The following is a 14,857-nucleotide window of genomic DNA, read 5'->3' on the forward strand; positions in this document are numbered from 1 at the left end:
CAAACTCACAGAACTTTGAGTTTACAAAATGACGTGAAAAGTGTAACAAAGGGGGCAGTGGGTGGAAGTTTTATAGGTCATGCCAAAGAATTCCGACTTTAATCCAATAACAAGAAGTCACAGAAGTGGTCTCAGGAAGGGTTAATGAGACCAGGTATGAATTTATACCAGGTGCTCTGGTTGTCACATGGAGAATAAATTGAAATGAGGCAAAAGTGGACATGAAAAGAAGTTAAGAGGCAGTTATATGTGTCCGCAGGAAAGAAGGTAGACACCAGGTGGAAAATGGCAGTGAGTTTAGAAAGAAATAAACATATTTGGGGAAATTTCAGGAGAAAGAACACACAGCATGTGGTGGCTGATTGGGTATGAGAGATGAATGAGGGGGAGGAAACAAAGATGCTATTTGGCTTGAGCGACAGGATATTAGTAATTCTGGATGTGGTGCACTGGAAAAGTATGGACTCCAGATTAAGGTAGACATATAATTGAACCCAGGTGTTAATCCTCTCTGGCTATGCATTTTCAAGATCACTTTCATTTCTCTCTTTCAGATTATAGATGTGCTCTAGCTCCTCAAATATATTGTCTGATTATTTTTCTAAAATCACTGCTGTGTATAGTCCGTAAGAGGCTTTCAGAAAAATTTGAGTCCTCCCTCCCCTCTTATACCACTAAGATATTGAGATATCATTCCTATTCCAAATACTTTCTCCAGATTCACCTTATATTTGTGGGTCCTGAAATGCCCTTGTTTTTATGTCTTCTGTGTGATTCTAGGACCCAGATCATTTGCAATTTACTATTATCTATAGGTGTTTTTCTCTCATAAGTACCTATAAATGATGATTATGCAGAATTTGAGTTTGTTATTTTCTAGCTTGAGAATGTGCATGTGAATTTGACTTTTATTAAACTTCATTTTTTTGTGTTTATTTCCTGAAAACTATTTTACTTTTATAAAAGTTATTTGAAAAGAGGTAGACTTTAAATTTTGGGGTGCATTATAATTATACATAACAGTGAGATTCATTATGCCATATTTATATGTACATGTAACATAATTTATCTATCTCATTCCCCAGGACCTTCCCTTTCCATCCCCTCCCCTTGACTTGCTTGCTCTGCTCTACTTATTTCCCTCTTATAATTGTTATTGCTATTTTAAATAGTTTATACACACCTATATGGGATTCCTTTCAGTATATTTGTACATAGACATGGCATAATTTTGTTATTTTATTCCCAGTATTTTCACATACCCTTCCCTTCTCCCCCTGCCTTTTTTATCATCTTTTTCTACTCTGTTAATTCCCTTCTATTTTAGTAATATTCCCTTTATTTTTATTTCTTTCTGTCCTTTATGTCTAACTTCCATGCATGAGAGAAAACATTGGACCCTTGGCTTTCTGGGTCTGCATTATTTCACTTAGCATGATGTTCACCATCTAATGTTACAGTTCATGATGTTGCTTCATCTATTTTTTTCTACCATCCTTTTTTTATTTCATATTTATTCATTCATCTTCTCAGCCTCTCTCATATTTAGTCATTAAACTGTCTGGTGACCTATGTTGTTTTCAGCAAAAATGCTGTAGGAGATAATAAGATTAATAGCATTAAATAAACCACAGACCAGGAAGAAAGTTATCATTGATAAGATATACACATATATATCTTGCGTAATCATACACTATAAAGCCATTAGGGTTTGTGTGTGTGTGTGTATGTGTGTGTGAGTATAGACAGAAGATGCATGACACAAAAGCATCTGTAACAGATTTGAGGCAAATGCTATGCAGAAATGATAAACCTCAGGCTGGCTGTGAAGAAGGGAGGCAGAGAGAAGGAGTCAGTTCTTGAGTTGGCACCTGTATATGGGTAGAATTCCAACAAGTGAGGATGAAGAACAGATTTTTGATGTTGAGGGAAATGCCTAGCATAGGGAATAAGAATGGAAATAAAGAATCTGACTTGAGTCTGGGGAAAAGGTAGGCTAAAGGCAAACAGTGGAGACCAAGATCACAGGTCAGGGATTTAAGATTGCCTGCTGGAATAAAAGGAGTCTGCTGTGCTTGGGAGCAGAGAGTAACTTGGTCAGGGCTCTGTACGCAGAAGGTGCCCTGTTGTCTATTTTTTGTTTTTTATTGACATCCATCCTCCCACCCCCGAAAGGTGGAAAGAAACAGCCTGTGCTTCTGAATTCTGCAACTCCTCCCCGATGTCCCCCACCAGCAGACTCACTCTCATCCACACGTGCGAACTGTTCCTGGCTGGTGTGGGAAGTTTACAATAGCTCAGAGACTTCCTGTTTCACCCATCCAGCAGAATTCACAACTGAGCCTCCAAGACATGGCATATGGACGCCCAGGCAAAAGTGCCAGACTCCTGTGTTCGGGCTGTGTCATGCTGCTTCTCTTTCTTGGTTGCCAGTTAACTCACTCTAGGATTGGTCTCCTGCTTTATACCAGATTATTTTAGCTCTGGTTTTTCATGCAGCCTAATATAGCCGACTAGGATGACTTACCAGACTTGAACACCAGTCCACATCCCTGTGCCAAGGTGCTGGAGCCTCCCCTCGCTCTACACATTACCACCTTTATGGGTTTCTCACAGAGATAGTTGGTCCCCAACTCTATCTCATCCTGCTCTTCAGTCTTATGCCCAACCCATTTATTTCCTCCTTCCCTGCTGCTCCAAGCTACTTGTAGAGGACCACATTGAAATATGAAACAGAAAGATTACAAGAGAGAGGCTTTAGGCTAATGAAATTTGTAGGAAGTGGCCTGAACTGGGCTGGTGGAAGTGGGTATTAGAAGACAGACAGGTGAGAATGAGATTGCTAAATAGGAAAGACTTACATATTGAGATGGAAGTGTGAAGGAAAAGGTTCAAAGTAACATTGAGCATAAATTTACCCCTTGGCCCCATAATCTCACTCCTGATCAATTACACTGAAAGATGCACCTCCAAAAATACGAAAATACACATGGACCAGACAATTCCATGCATTATTATTTGCAATTTGAAAATATCAAAAACTCCAGATGCCAAAGCATAGGAGATTGAATAAGTCATGCCACATTCAGACAATTCAATACTATGGTTTTGAAAAAAGAATGAGAAAATTTTCTATGAACTGATACATAGTGAATTCCAGGATATAATGTTGAATGGCAAAAGCATATTTGCAGAAGAACATAGTGTGCTATCTTTTGTATAGGGAAAAAAAAGAAAAACATAATAATATATCCATATATCTATTTATCACTACAAAAAGAAGCACTGTGCAGGTAAAGCAGAAAGCAATGAAGCTGATTCCCCAGGATGCTGAGAGTAAGGTAGAAAGCTTTGGAGGAGAGTGATGATTCTCTGAGGACTCTTCTGCATACATGTGACTTCTGGAAATGTGCTCTGTGTACTGTGCATTACAAAACATAACTATATTAATGAACAAAGGAAAGGAAGGGGAAAAAACTAAAACTGAAAATAATACAAACTAAAAATGCTCAATTGTACTTCAACTTACTATCATAACCACACTAATGGGGAGAAAATAAAAGGAATCCAAGTAACTTATGAATGCAGCATTTGATGACATACTCTAATCTTAGGCACGATTAGGGCTAAATGAGGGTGGGGAGGGGGTATATGGGAAACAAATCTTGGTCGTTTTTGGTAGATTTGTTTTGTATTGTTGTGCATATGAAGCAATTCTGCAAACAAATGCAGATGAAGCATAGGATTGAAAAAATGAGATATGAATTTTGGTATATGAAAATATGGAATGGGGAAAGCAAGAAATTACCCGTGTGGGTGGACTGGAATTGAATACATTGGTGTAAAATCATTATTTCTTACACACATACACATGTGTGCTTCTATCCCTGTAGATATATGTATGGAAATTCATGCATGTATGCATGTGTATGTACCTGCATATATTTAGTAGTGTTAATGTAAATTAGAGAACAGGTCTTAAGAATCCCTGATCCCTGAGCAGGTAAAATCAGTTAGGTCTCATGAGTGACCTTAACCTTTCTTGATTGGTAAAAATGTGTGCAACTTATCTTGTATATGGGAAAAAATTAAAATAAACATTAATATATGTATTTATCTCTACAAAAGGAAATACATGTGTATTGAGATATTTCTTATAAATCTCAACATTGGAAAAAAAGAGAAAAAACAGAATGTGAGCTCAACCACTCAGAAGCAAACAGAAAACTTATCATCCTTATATAACCAGGGTCTTCCAATGGGATTGACCAAAAAGGAAAATTTACAACTGTAACCAATTAAATATTTCATTTGCTTTACTTGTATTTGGTCAAAGCCTCCCATTTGCATTCTCTCAGTGCTTCTGAACCACCTCTGTTTTGGAGATGCCCAAATAATGAATCATTCTTTGAGCAAATAAATTCCAAAATTATATTGTGCCTCACTCTACCTTTTCGACACTAGCATGTTCATTAAAGAAATGGCCAAGAAAAATACACCCCGATATGAATAAACTTCCTTAGGGATCACAAATTTTTCTTTCAACATTTTTATTCATTCAAAAAGAACCACAGGGCTGGGGTTGTGGCTCAGCAGTAGAGCGCTCACCTGGCACGTTCAAGGCCCTGGGTTCAATCCTCAGCACCACATAAAAATAAATACATAAAACAAAGGTATTGGGTTCAACTTTTTTACAAAATAAAAAAATATTTTTTTTAAAAAAGAACCACAGTTCTTTGTATATACAAAAAATAAAAATAACATATTAGTAGAAGCAAAACAAAATGAAAGAAAAACAACTGAGTCAGATCCCAAGAACACAAAATATAGCCTGAGAAGGTTTAAATATCTAATCTGAGACAATCTGTGCACAGAGTAATTGAATATAAAAGTGTCTGACAAACCATTGAAATCATAGGAGTTGTGATTCCAGACTGCTAATAAATTCCATGTAAATAAAATATTGAATAACAGGCAAATAAGGGAAGGTGGCCATTTGTGGAAGAATGTTGGGTGTCAATTGGTAAATATTGAATTTGGATTTCAGAAATTATCATTTTCCAATCATCCTCATAAACTCTCCATAAGAGAGAGTCTTAATTTTAATGAGGATTGGGGTATTTGCTTGCTTTCAAAGTTTTTTCCCATAGCTGGGTGTCTTGTAAAATGGGTAAATCAGTGATAAAGTCAGTAATAACAGGCGTGACATCAGACATCACCTTGATGCGTTGGTCAGAAGTGATCCCCCACAATCCCAGCAGATGGACATCACCGGCTTTAAATGAAACATTCTAAAAGCACAAAATCATCTATCTGGTATCTCACCTAAGAATAGATAGCAAGAATCTAATCATGAGGAGGCATCAGACAAGCCCAAAGTGAGTAACATTTTATTTAAAAAAGAAAAAGATGTTCGGACAATTTTCTTCAAGGCTGTCAGTGCTATAAAGCCAAAGTCAGTAGAAACTGTCCAGATTAAAGAAAGCCAAAGAAAGAGAATTAAGTATAACATTGTCCCTAGATTAGATCCTGCAAGGAGAAGGAAATATAAAGAACTTTGTTGAGTCAATTGACAAAACCGAATGATGGATGGTAGGCAGTTAGATAAAAGTACTATACTTTTTAAATTATCTGTTTCAATGTTTTAAAAAAAGTACAAGTATAGATATCTTAGAAATGTTTTAATTTTATCAAATAGTTTATCATCTATCAAAACAGTTCTGTGTATTTTCTCCTTTGAAATATGTTATTGTGAATCATGAGAACATTAAGATTCCTAGACTAGCCCTCACATGGTTATAATGCATCTTAGTACCTGAATTTGATTATTTAAAAGCATAATGAATAAAGTAAGAAACAGATAACTTAAAAAGCTGCTGGTGAGACTGCAAATTGGTGCAGCCAATATGGAAAGCAGTATGAAGATTTCTTGGAAATTGTGAATGGAACTACCATTTGACCCAGCTGTCCCTCTCCTAGATCTATACCTAAAGGACTTAAAAACAGCATACTACAGGGACACAGCCACATCAATGTTTATAGCAGCACAATTCACAATAGGAATGGATCTAGATGCCTTTGAAAAGATGAATGGATAAAAAAATGTGGCATATAAAAATGGAATATTACTCAGCAATAAAAGAGAATAAAATCATGGCATTTTCAGGTAAATGGATGGAGTTAGAGAAGATAATGCTAAGTGAAGTTAGCCAATCCCACAAAACCAAATGCCGAATGTATTCTCTGATATAAGGAGGCTGATTCATAGTAGGGTAGGGAGGGGAAATGTGGGAAGAATAGACAAACTCTAGATATGGCAGAGGGATGGGAAGGGAAGAGTGGGTGTATGGGGTAATCAATGATGGTGGAATGTGATAATCATTACTATCCAAAGTACATGTATAAAGACACGAATTGATGTGAGTATACTATGTATACAACCAGAGACATGAAAAATTGTGCTCTATGTATGTAGTAAGAATTGTAATGCATTCTGCTGTCATATATTAAAAAAGTAGAATCCTAGTCTTTATTAATAAGTTTGAAAGAATGAATATTTTCAGGATAAAAGGGGCTACTGTCTGTGTGCAGGGGTGTGCAGGGTGCGTATTGTTGGGTGTTCTGAGTCAGAGGTAGAGAAATCCTACCTCTGAAAGAAAAGGAAAGGCTGATGTGCTGAGAAGTGGGGAGAGGAGTACGAGCACAGGAAGTGACACGACTGCTCAGACCACTTGTCTTGGTCCCTGATGGGTCCTCTGGCACCGCACGCTGGGTGTGGCCCTGATTCTTATTAGCCGAGCACCTTTACCCAGCTTCCTCTATACCAAGCAATCTGCAGCAATCAGATGTGGAAAGGTCCTAGCTCTGATTGCAGAAGGGCCCTACCAGTAATGCAAGCTTCAGCAAGGGAAGGTATTCGTTCAGCAGGTCAAATCCTTGCCCTTACACATGGAGAACACTGGCTCCCTTCCCTGTATGTGCATTAGGATCATCCTGGGAGCTTAACAACCCACTGAAGTCCAGCCACACCCCAAATCACCTAAAGCAGAACTTCTGGGGAAGGACATGGGCACTGACATTTATCATTTACCCTTTGGGATTCTCATGTTCTACCACAGTCAAGGAAAAACAACTTTAAGGCTCCACACACCCAGATATTAAGAATATTTAATTATAGTAACACTAGCTAAACACCACTCCAACCTAAACTGCAGCTGCTTTGCTTTACATGGTTTGGTTAATTAATTTTTATACCTTCTCTGCCATCTTCTAAGAAATAGTTTTAAATGACTCTGATGCAATATAAAAATATTTTGGTCAAACAAAAACTCTCATTGCCATTCTATTCTTCAATGTGTTTCATATCCAGTATTACCTGAATCATCTATAAAATTAAAAGCATTTGATTTTATTTGATGCTAAGGTATAAATTCAAAGCACCCTTGATCTGTGGCAAATAAATAAAAACGCTGGTTACATAAATCTTTTCATAAGATTTAATCCTCCATTCCAAATCATGGCTCCCAATTTACATAAGATTCTGTGGGAGGTGGTTTGCAGTGAATACCATGCTCCAAGACATGCTCTGAGGAGGCACCGGAAACAACTGGAGAGCACCAAACTTGCCAGTCTCAGCAAGATGATATTTTCTCCCTATTGATTTATCTAAATTTCACTTCTAAAAAGAATACTCAAAAGCAGCTTCACTCCATTTCAACATTTCTCCATGCCTACAAATTTCCATTAAAAAAAAAAAAAAAAACAAGATTTGATTACTTCACTTCAGAATCTTCAAGGGACAGAATTCTTACCTGCATTGGAGCAGATGACATCTTGAGAATTCTTGCACATTTGGTTGCTTTTTTTCCTTGTCAGGTTACAGTTGGTTGGGTACTGGCAAGCATCCCCAGACCACCCCGCATCACATCTGCACTTCCCGCAGTCACAGGTACCATGGCCTGAGGATTTAACAACATCCAGTGAGACTCAAACTGTCTTCCTACCATTGTAACAAAAACTCTTAAGGGTGGCATCCGTTCAAGGGTGAGCAATAATAAATTGAAACACATATCTCTCAGAGGCTAAGGGATAATGCTATTATCTATAGTATAATGCAATATAAGAATTTTATCTCAATAATCAGCTTTGATAAATGATTGTATAAACCTTAAATTAATTTATAGAGAAATCAGGGTAATACATCAGAAATCTAATAAACCACATGGTCAAAAAGTTTTGCAATCAAAATATAAAAATCTACTTTGTACCACAGAATTTGAGAAAAAAAGCCTAGGAGGAATATTTTTATTTAATTGTATTTCATCATGCCTAAAACCACAAATTCTGAATAAGGAAGCTTTGTTTAATGAAGAGCCATTAAACTAAACATCAGTCCTATAGTTATCTGAATTAAACAAGAAATAAAATTTTATGGATACATAAAATATCACCATGGGATAAGATTTACACATACAAGTAAATCCTTCTTCATGAAGAAATTTGGTTCAAGAATCAAAGGTATAAGAACTTCTGTCTCCATAGAAGTTTTCCAGTCCGTACTGATCTCCATCACCAGCGATCATCCTGCTTTTAGGCGATGTCAGTTATATGGCTGTGATCCTAAACTGCATTAAAAGCCCTCCTTGATGGAGCCCACAAATGTTTTTATCGACTGCACATTAGCCTGACCTAAGTACAAAGCACCTACACTTGGCTCTTGTCCTCAAAGAACTTACAAACTTCAAAGTCAAGGCTGATAGATAAAGAAGCTGGTGTTACCATTGTCCAGAAGTGTTTGCCATTTCATGAACAATAGTCTGTGACCTACAGGAAGAATGGGGATTTTCGGGACTATCTGGTTCTTGGAAGTTAGGCAGGGTTGGAATGGATTGTAGGGAGAGAATGTTTATATTACTAAAGATAATAATACTAGGTCTAAATGTCTAAGATTCAGAGACCTCATAGAATGAATCTTTGATCTGGTGCCAGCAGTCAGTCATTTGATGTGGCAGCCAGAATCCATAGGATGAGGTGCAGGTAGTTGGTCAGAATTGATAGCTCAGAAGCTGCCTGTCTGGGCGTGTTCAACAGAGCCTGAATCGGATTGGCTGTGAGTTTAAAACCTCTCTTCATGTGTTCCAACCCTTGTAAATGCTTTTATTTCTGTTGCATTTGTCAAATCAATTGTTTCTGTTTTGCAAACAAAGTCCTGCAAGCACCTATTTGAAATTCGTTATACTCACTTGACTCTGTAAGTTGATCATATTATTTTGCATTCCTGTTTGTCCTCACACATTCCTGTCAGTCCTGGCCAACTTGGTATCATTCATAAGCACAAGTGATCCTGCCTGTCAGCAGTCCAATCTATTTGTAAAAGGGTTGATCCAAATTCTTGAAATGGCTAAGCCTCTTTTGGTAAATTATGTATCTTGGAAACTGTACTGACTCCTTCATAACATTAATGTGTTAGGCTGAATCACATGATATTGCCAGCTTTGTCAGTTGAGTATCAGATAGTTCTTATGGCTCATTCCAAAGAAAGGGCTTTATGTCAACAGTAAAGAAAAGTAGAAATGTTTTAGAAGATAAATGAGTTTGATATTAATGATTTGCTGACCCAAGGATAAAAGATGACTCAGTTCTTTTATGGTGGGTTGAAAATCTTAGACCGTAAGGTACAGTATAGGTAGCAGAGATGAATCAAAGGTTAACACGTTTTTTTGAGTCAAGGATCACAATTCTTTAAAGAGAGCTAAGATTAAAATGGGAGGGAAATAAGGAAAATGTACATAGGATAAGAAAAAACTCATTCATCTCAAACAGACCCAAAGAAGCATTAGTAGATGCAATATTCTAAGGTGCTTATTCCACACAGCCCACAGAGGCGCAGTTTCATGAAACTCCCTCAATGAAAGACTCTAGGATAAAATAACCCTGGGAAGGAGTATTTTGTATGCACCATGATACGTACTGGTACACTGAAGACCCCCCAATGCACTGTCCTGAAAATGTGATTTATATATTTATTTATTTATTTTGACTATAGGGCCCCTTCCCTCATGAAGAGAGTTAGCATCCTGGGGACCCACTCAGGCCAACCCTGGGTCTGGTGGTGTGTTCTCAGCACTTCCTTTAGCATCTGCTCAAAAATGCCAGGGGATGCAGGGAAGGTTACTGCCTTCATATTCTTTCTCAACTCCATGCCCAGTAAAAACCTCTTTGATTCATTTCTCCCCATTTAGTAAAGCTAATAGAATAGAAATTGATTTTTGACTGTCAAAAATTATCAAATAATAGGCCACATACCCTTATTTGGAGGTAAATATATTATTTTTTTTAGAAAAGAAAATAGTCTTCAGACCATTTTTATTATTTTTTCCAAGTTAATAAGAGTTTCAACAGACCTCAGGGGATTAGATTTCTATATTATTGTGCCAAGGTAATCTCCATTACAGGGTCCATAATATGGCTTCAGTAAAAGACCCCATTTTTCAAAATAATTTACCCCTTATATATCAGTTTCCTGGATTCCCATAACAAAGTACCACCAACTTGGTGGCTTAAAACAGCAGAAATCTATTTTCCTACAGATCTGAAGGCCAGAAGCCAAAATCAAGGTGTCAGCAGTGTGGTTCCTCCTGCAGGGTAGTTCTGAGGGAGAACCTTCCCATGCCTTTCCTGCTACTGGTAATTATTGGCACTCCTGAGCTTTGTGTGGCTGAGAAGGCCCCTCCAGTCCCTGTCTCAGACCCCCACACCCTCTCCTCTGTGTCTGTGCTGTCACCCTAAGATAAGCACACAGGGCACTGGACTTGGACCTCCCTACTCCAGCAGGACCTCACCTTAATATGAGTATATCTTAAAGATCCTATTTCCAGACAAAGTCACATTAACTGGCACAGGTGCTAGGCATATAGATCCTTATGGGGAAGGTGTTCAGCCCACAACAGTTGCAAATAGACATCTGTACATTCATCTTTCCTAATCCGAATTCAGGTGAAAGGTAGATCACTGTTTTCTCTTAAGATCTTGAGAAATTGGCTGGCCCAGGATGGCAGCTAGGCCATCTGCCCCTCGCCTCTGCCCTACAAAGGAAGGTCCTGAGAACCCACATGTACTTGGGCACAGCTCCACTACTGGCGGCTCTGCCATCCCTCCCCTCTACTCCTCCTGTAATGGGCTCTCCTTAACCACTGCTCCAGTCTAGAGAAATGAACACTGCCACAGACCTGGGGGCAGGCCAAGTCTGGGAGAGAGTTTGGGATCTTTAAGGTGGAAAGTTCTCAGTCCCAGGCACCTCAGTGTAAGAGACAAGACGTGACCATTTCCAGGGGTCCAGGTGGCCACATTCCCTTGGCTTCTCCGACAATCCCCACCCCCACATGGTAACAGTTGGAGGACCAGAGCAGGGACCCTAAACCACGGGACCCAGGACAGGACTCCTCCTACCCAGGCCTAGGGGTGGCCTCTGCTGTCCCAGGCCCACATCAAGTCCTAGCCAGCAAAGGCTTTCCCATTCCTGACTGTCTAAGCCATTCCAGCTGTTTCTTCCCCAGGCAATTCAGTTCCCACAACTATGAAATGTGGTCTTAAAACGAACAGAGCAACATGCTTGAGAATAAATCTGTTGACCTTCAGATAAGTTCCCAAGGAGTCCAGGGAAACCAACACAAAACAAAAATGTCAGAGAAAAGCAAAATGACTCCTTCACCAAAGCAATGGGGACGAGGAGGGGAAAGGCCATTTCTACTGTTTGCAGGGTTGTCATGGTGCAGCCCGGCACCGGGAAGGATGCCAAGCCACAGCACAGTGTGCGTTCAGTATTGTGATCCTCTTTTCAGGTAAGAGTGCAGAAGCCTGGCCACTTTCTCCCAGGCATGCTAACTTCTTGCTTCTCCTTTGATAAAGGAAAAGTATTCCAACAGAATAACATAGGTTTTGTGAATCCTGAATAATCAATAATCAGCAGCTCTGCAATTACTTCCTTTTTAAAAAAATTTTTAACTACGTAATGCCAAGGCACTAATCTACTCTAGTCAGTGGTGAAATTTTCCTTAAAAAACATCAAGGGAACAATGCAGGCACTTTTTATTTAGTTATTTTTTTAGTACTGGGGATTGAAGACAGGGATACTTTGACACAGAGCTTTATCCCCAGCTCTTTTTTATTTGTTATTTTGAGACAGGGTCTCACCAAGTTGTGTAGGGCCTCACTAAGTTGGTGAGGCTGGCATCAAACTTTCAATTTTCCTGCCTCCTCCTCTGGAGTTGCCAGAATTACAGGCAAACGCCACAGTGCCCAGCAGATACCTAAACAAACTGCCTTAAAATGGAAACAAAGATTTTACCAGCATAGAAGAATTTTTAAATATCAACTATTCATTTGCATATATCAATGAAAAAATAATTGTAAATTGCTCTGCCAAATATAAGAAAGAAAAAATAAAGATGAAAGGGATAGTGCTTAACTCTCTCCTCCAAGTCTACTAGCATTCTGCATAAAAATAAAATGTACTTATTAAATTAGCTACACGTCTGTGGTCTCAAGACCTAATGAAATATTAAATAGGTAAAAAGTAGAAAACTAGCTAGCTAGATAGAAGTTGGTAAATATGTAGATAGGTAGACATAGATACAGAAATAGATGTAGATATATAAATGTAAATATCAATAGGTATGAATAAGTGTATCTATATATATGTGTATGTATATGTATAAATGCTGGGGAGAGGTATTGGCCAAATTGAATTGTTATACATATCTGTATCTATATATACACACACACCTATCTGTGTACATATGCATACACACACATTTTTTCATGTTTGCAGTGGTTGGGATTGAACCCAGCCTCACGTATGGTAGGCCAGCACTCGACTACTGAGCTACATCCCCAGCGCTGGGTAGAGCTATAAATGATGATACAAATGTACATGATGATGTAGATCTAGAAGTAGATATGGATATAAGCTATAGCTAGATTTCATGGAGATCTTGTTTAATGACAAACTTGTCTTTGTCACACAATCCCAGTAACTATACATAAACTTTCTTTAACATAATAAGGATGGATGAAGAAATCAAAGAAGAATACCCCATGTGCAGGCTGTAAGGAGGTTCACGGTCAGTAAATATTTTAAAATAATAATAAAACTGATTAAATCTCATTTTATATTATCAACAACAATGATAAGCAATGTCAGTAATAAAATACTACTCCCTGATAAAAGAATCTTTGTTGACCTAATTCCCAAATAATTGTTAGTTACTATTGAGCTTTAATAAAATATGTTTTAATAAGCTACAAATTAGCACATTGCATTATTTATTACCTAATAAGCATTGTCTACTAGAGGCAGTTATTTCTGAGCACTCCAGTTAGCATCCCAATGCATTCACACTCAGCTGCTCACATTTGTTTAAACATGATTTTGAGATCATTTTGGACTCACAAGAGAGTTGCATGCATGGTAATTTTATACACCCTCACCCAGCCTCCCAATTGCTAGCATCTCACACAACCACAGCACAATAATCAAAACCAAAAATTAATATTGTTCAATATTATCTGCTACACTCCACAGGGTCATAGAAATACCCTGTTTCTATTCAACATATTCCCCATTAATTTTAGCATTTTTCAATTGATCTGACCCTTAGTATTTATCACTTTGGTATTCTAAGGGTAATTTTCTATTTCCTTCATCTTTTCAGCATTTATTATTTTGAATTCTTCTGTAAGGAATAAGGTATACAGTCCCCACATTTAGTTATTTTTTCCTCATTTTTATTGTTACATCATATTTCTACATATTGATGAGATCTATTGTTATATATTCATATATGCACACAATATAACAATTCAATTTGGCCAATACCTCTCCCCAGCATTTATGTTCATGAAATTATTTCTTTATATCTATATGTCCTTAGGGTATTAGTTTATTTGAACATTATATTTAAACAATTGCATTATTTGTATTGTTGCTCAATTTTCTTATCTTTGGCTATTGAAAACTCAGGTTGGTAGGTTGGCTCCTCTGGTTTTTCTATGTGAACATAGATATGAGCAAAAGAAGGTACATATATTTCAGTACATTATTAATTTCTGATTCTATAAGATGCTTCAACTTTTACTTGTCCTGCTCGAGTCCTGAAATTAGCCAACTTTCTAAGGAGCCCTGGCTTCTTTTATTTATGAGTGGTACACTGAAATATTAAAATCTGGGCAATAAACACTGAGATCTGAATACTAAGTCTCCCTGGGGTGCCACTACTTTCAGACATCCTCAGAGTGAGTGAGGAAATGCGTGCATACATGTTAACCAATACAGACACATATATTGTCTATATTTTTATCTATATTGGTATTTATGCATTGCATAAATACACACACAAGCATACACAAATCAAAACAAAAATGCACAATCCATGCCGAGTCCTGCATCTCCCACTCTGAGTTGTGCCGGCCTTTCTTGTTTTTAACTTCCTTCTCCAACCGTGAGAAATGTGGCCCTCATTTGCTACAGGATCTTTACTTGCTCATACTACTATACTCATAGAATAGTTTCAGAATTGCTTAGAAACTATGACTGATTAGAACACTGTGTTTGTGCACAGTTCTTTCTGTGTTTAACTTTACAAAACATTGTTCGCCAAAGTTTCTTTTTTTTTTATTGGTTGTTCAAAACATTATAAAGCTCTTGACATATCATATTTCATACATTAGATTCAAGTTGGTTATGAACTCCCAATTTTACCCCAAATACAGATTGCAGAATCACATCGGTTACACATCCACATTTTTACATAATGCCCTATTAGTAACTGTTGTATTCTGCTACCTTTCCTATCCTCTA

At 37.7% G+C, this 14,857-nt stretch overlaps 1 protein-coding gene across 1 annotated transcript in view; it reads right to left on the bottom strand.

The window, feature by feature from the left end:
• Itgbl1 (integrin subunit beta like 1) overlaps window positions 1-14,857 on the bottom strand; it is a 231,896-nt gene that overhangs the window by 123,867 nt on the left and 93,172 nt on the right. The window contains exon 3 of the mRNA XM_015484114.2: window positions 7,812-7,958. Within this exon, the coding sequence (XP_015339600.2) occupies window positions 7,812-7,958 (147 nt within the window). The remainder of the gene's footprint in view (window positions 1-7,811; window positions 7,959-14,857) is intronic.

This window comes from Marmota marmota, unplaced genomic scaffold (assembly GCF_001458135.2).
Source record: "Marmota marmota marmota unplaced genomic scaffold, marMar, whole genome shotgun sequence".
Classification (NCBI taxonomy): Eukaryota; Metazoa; Chordata; class Mammalia; order Rodentia; family Sciuridae; genus Marmota; species Marmota marmota.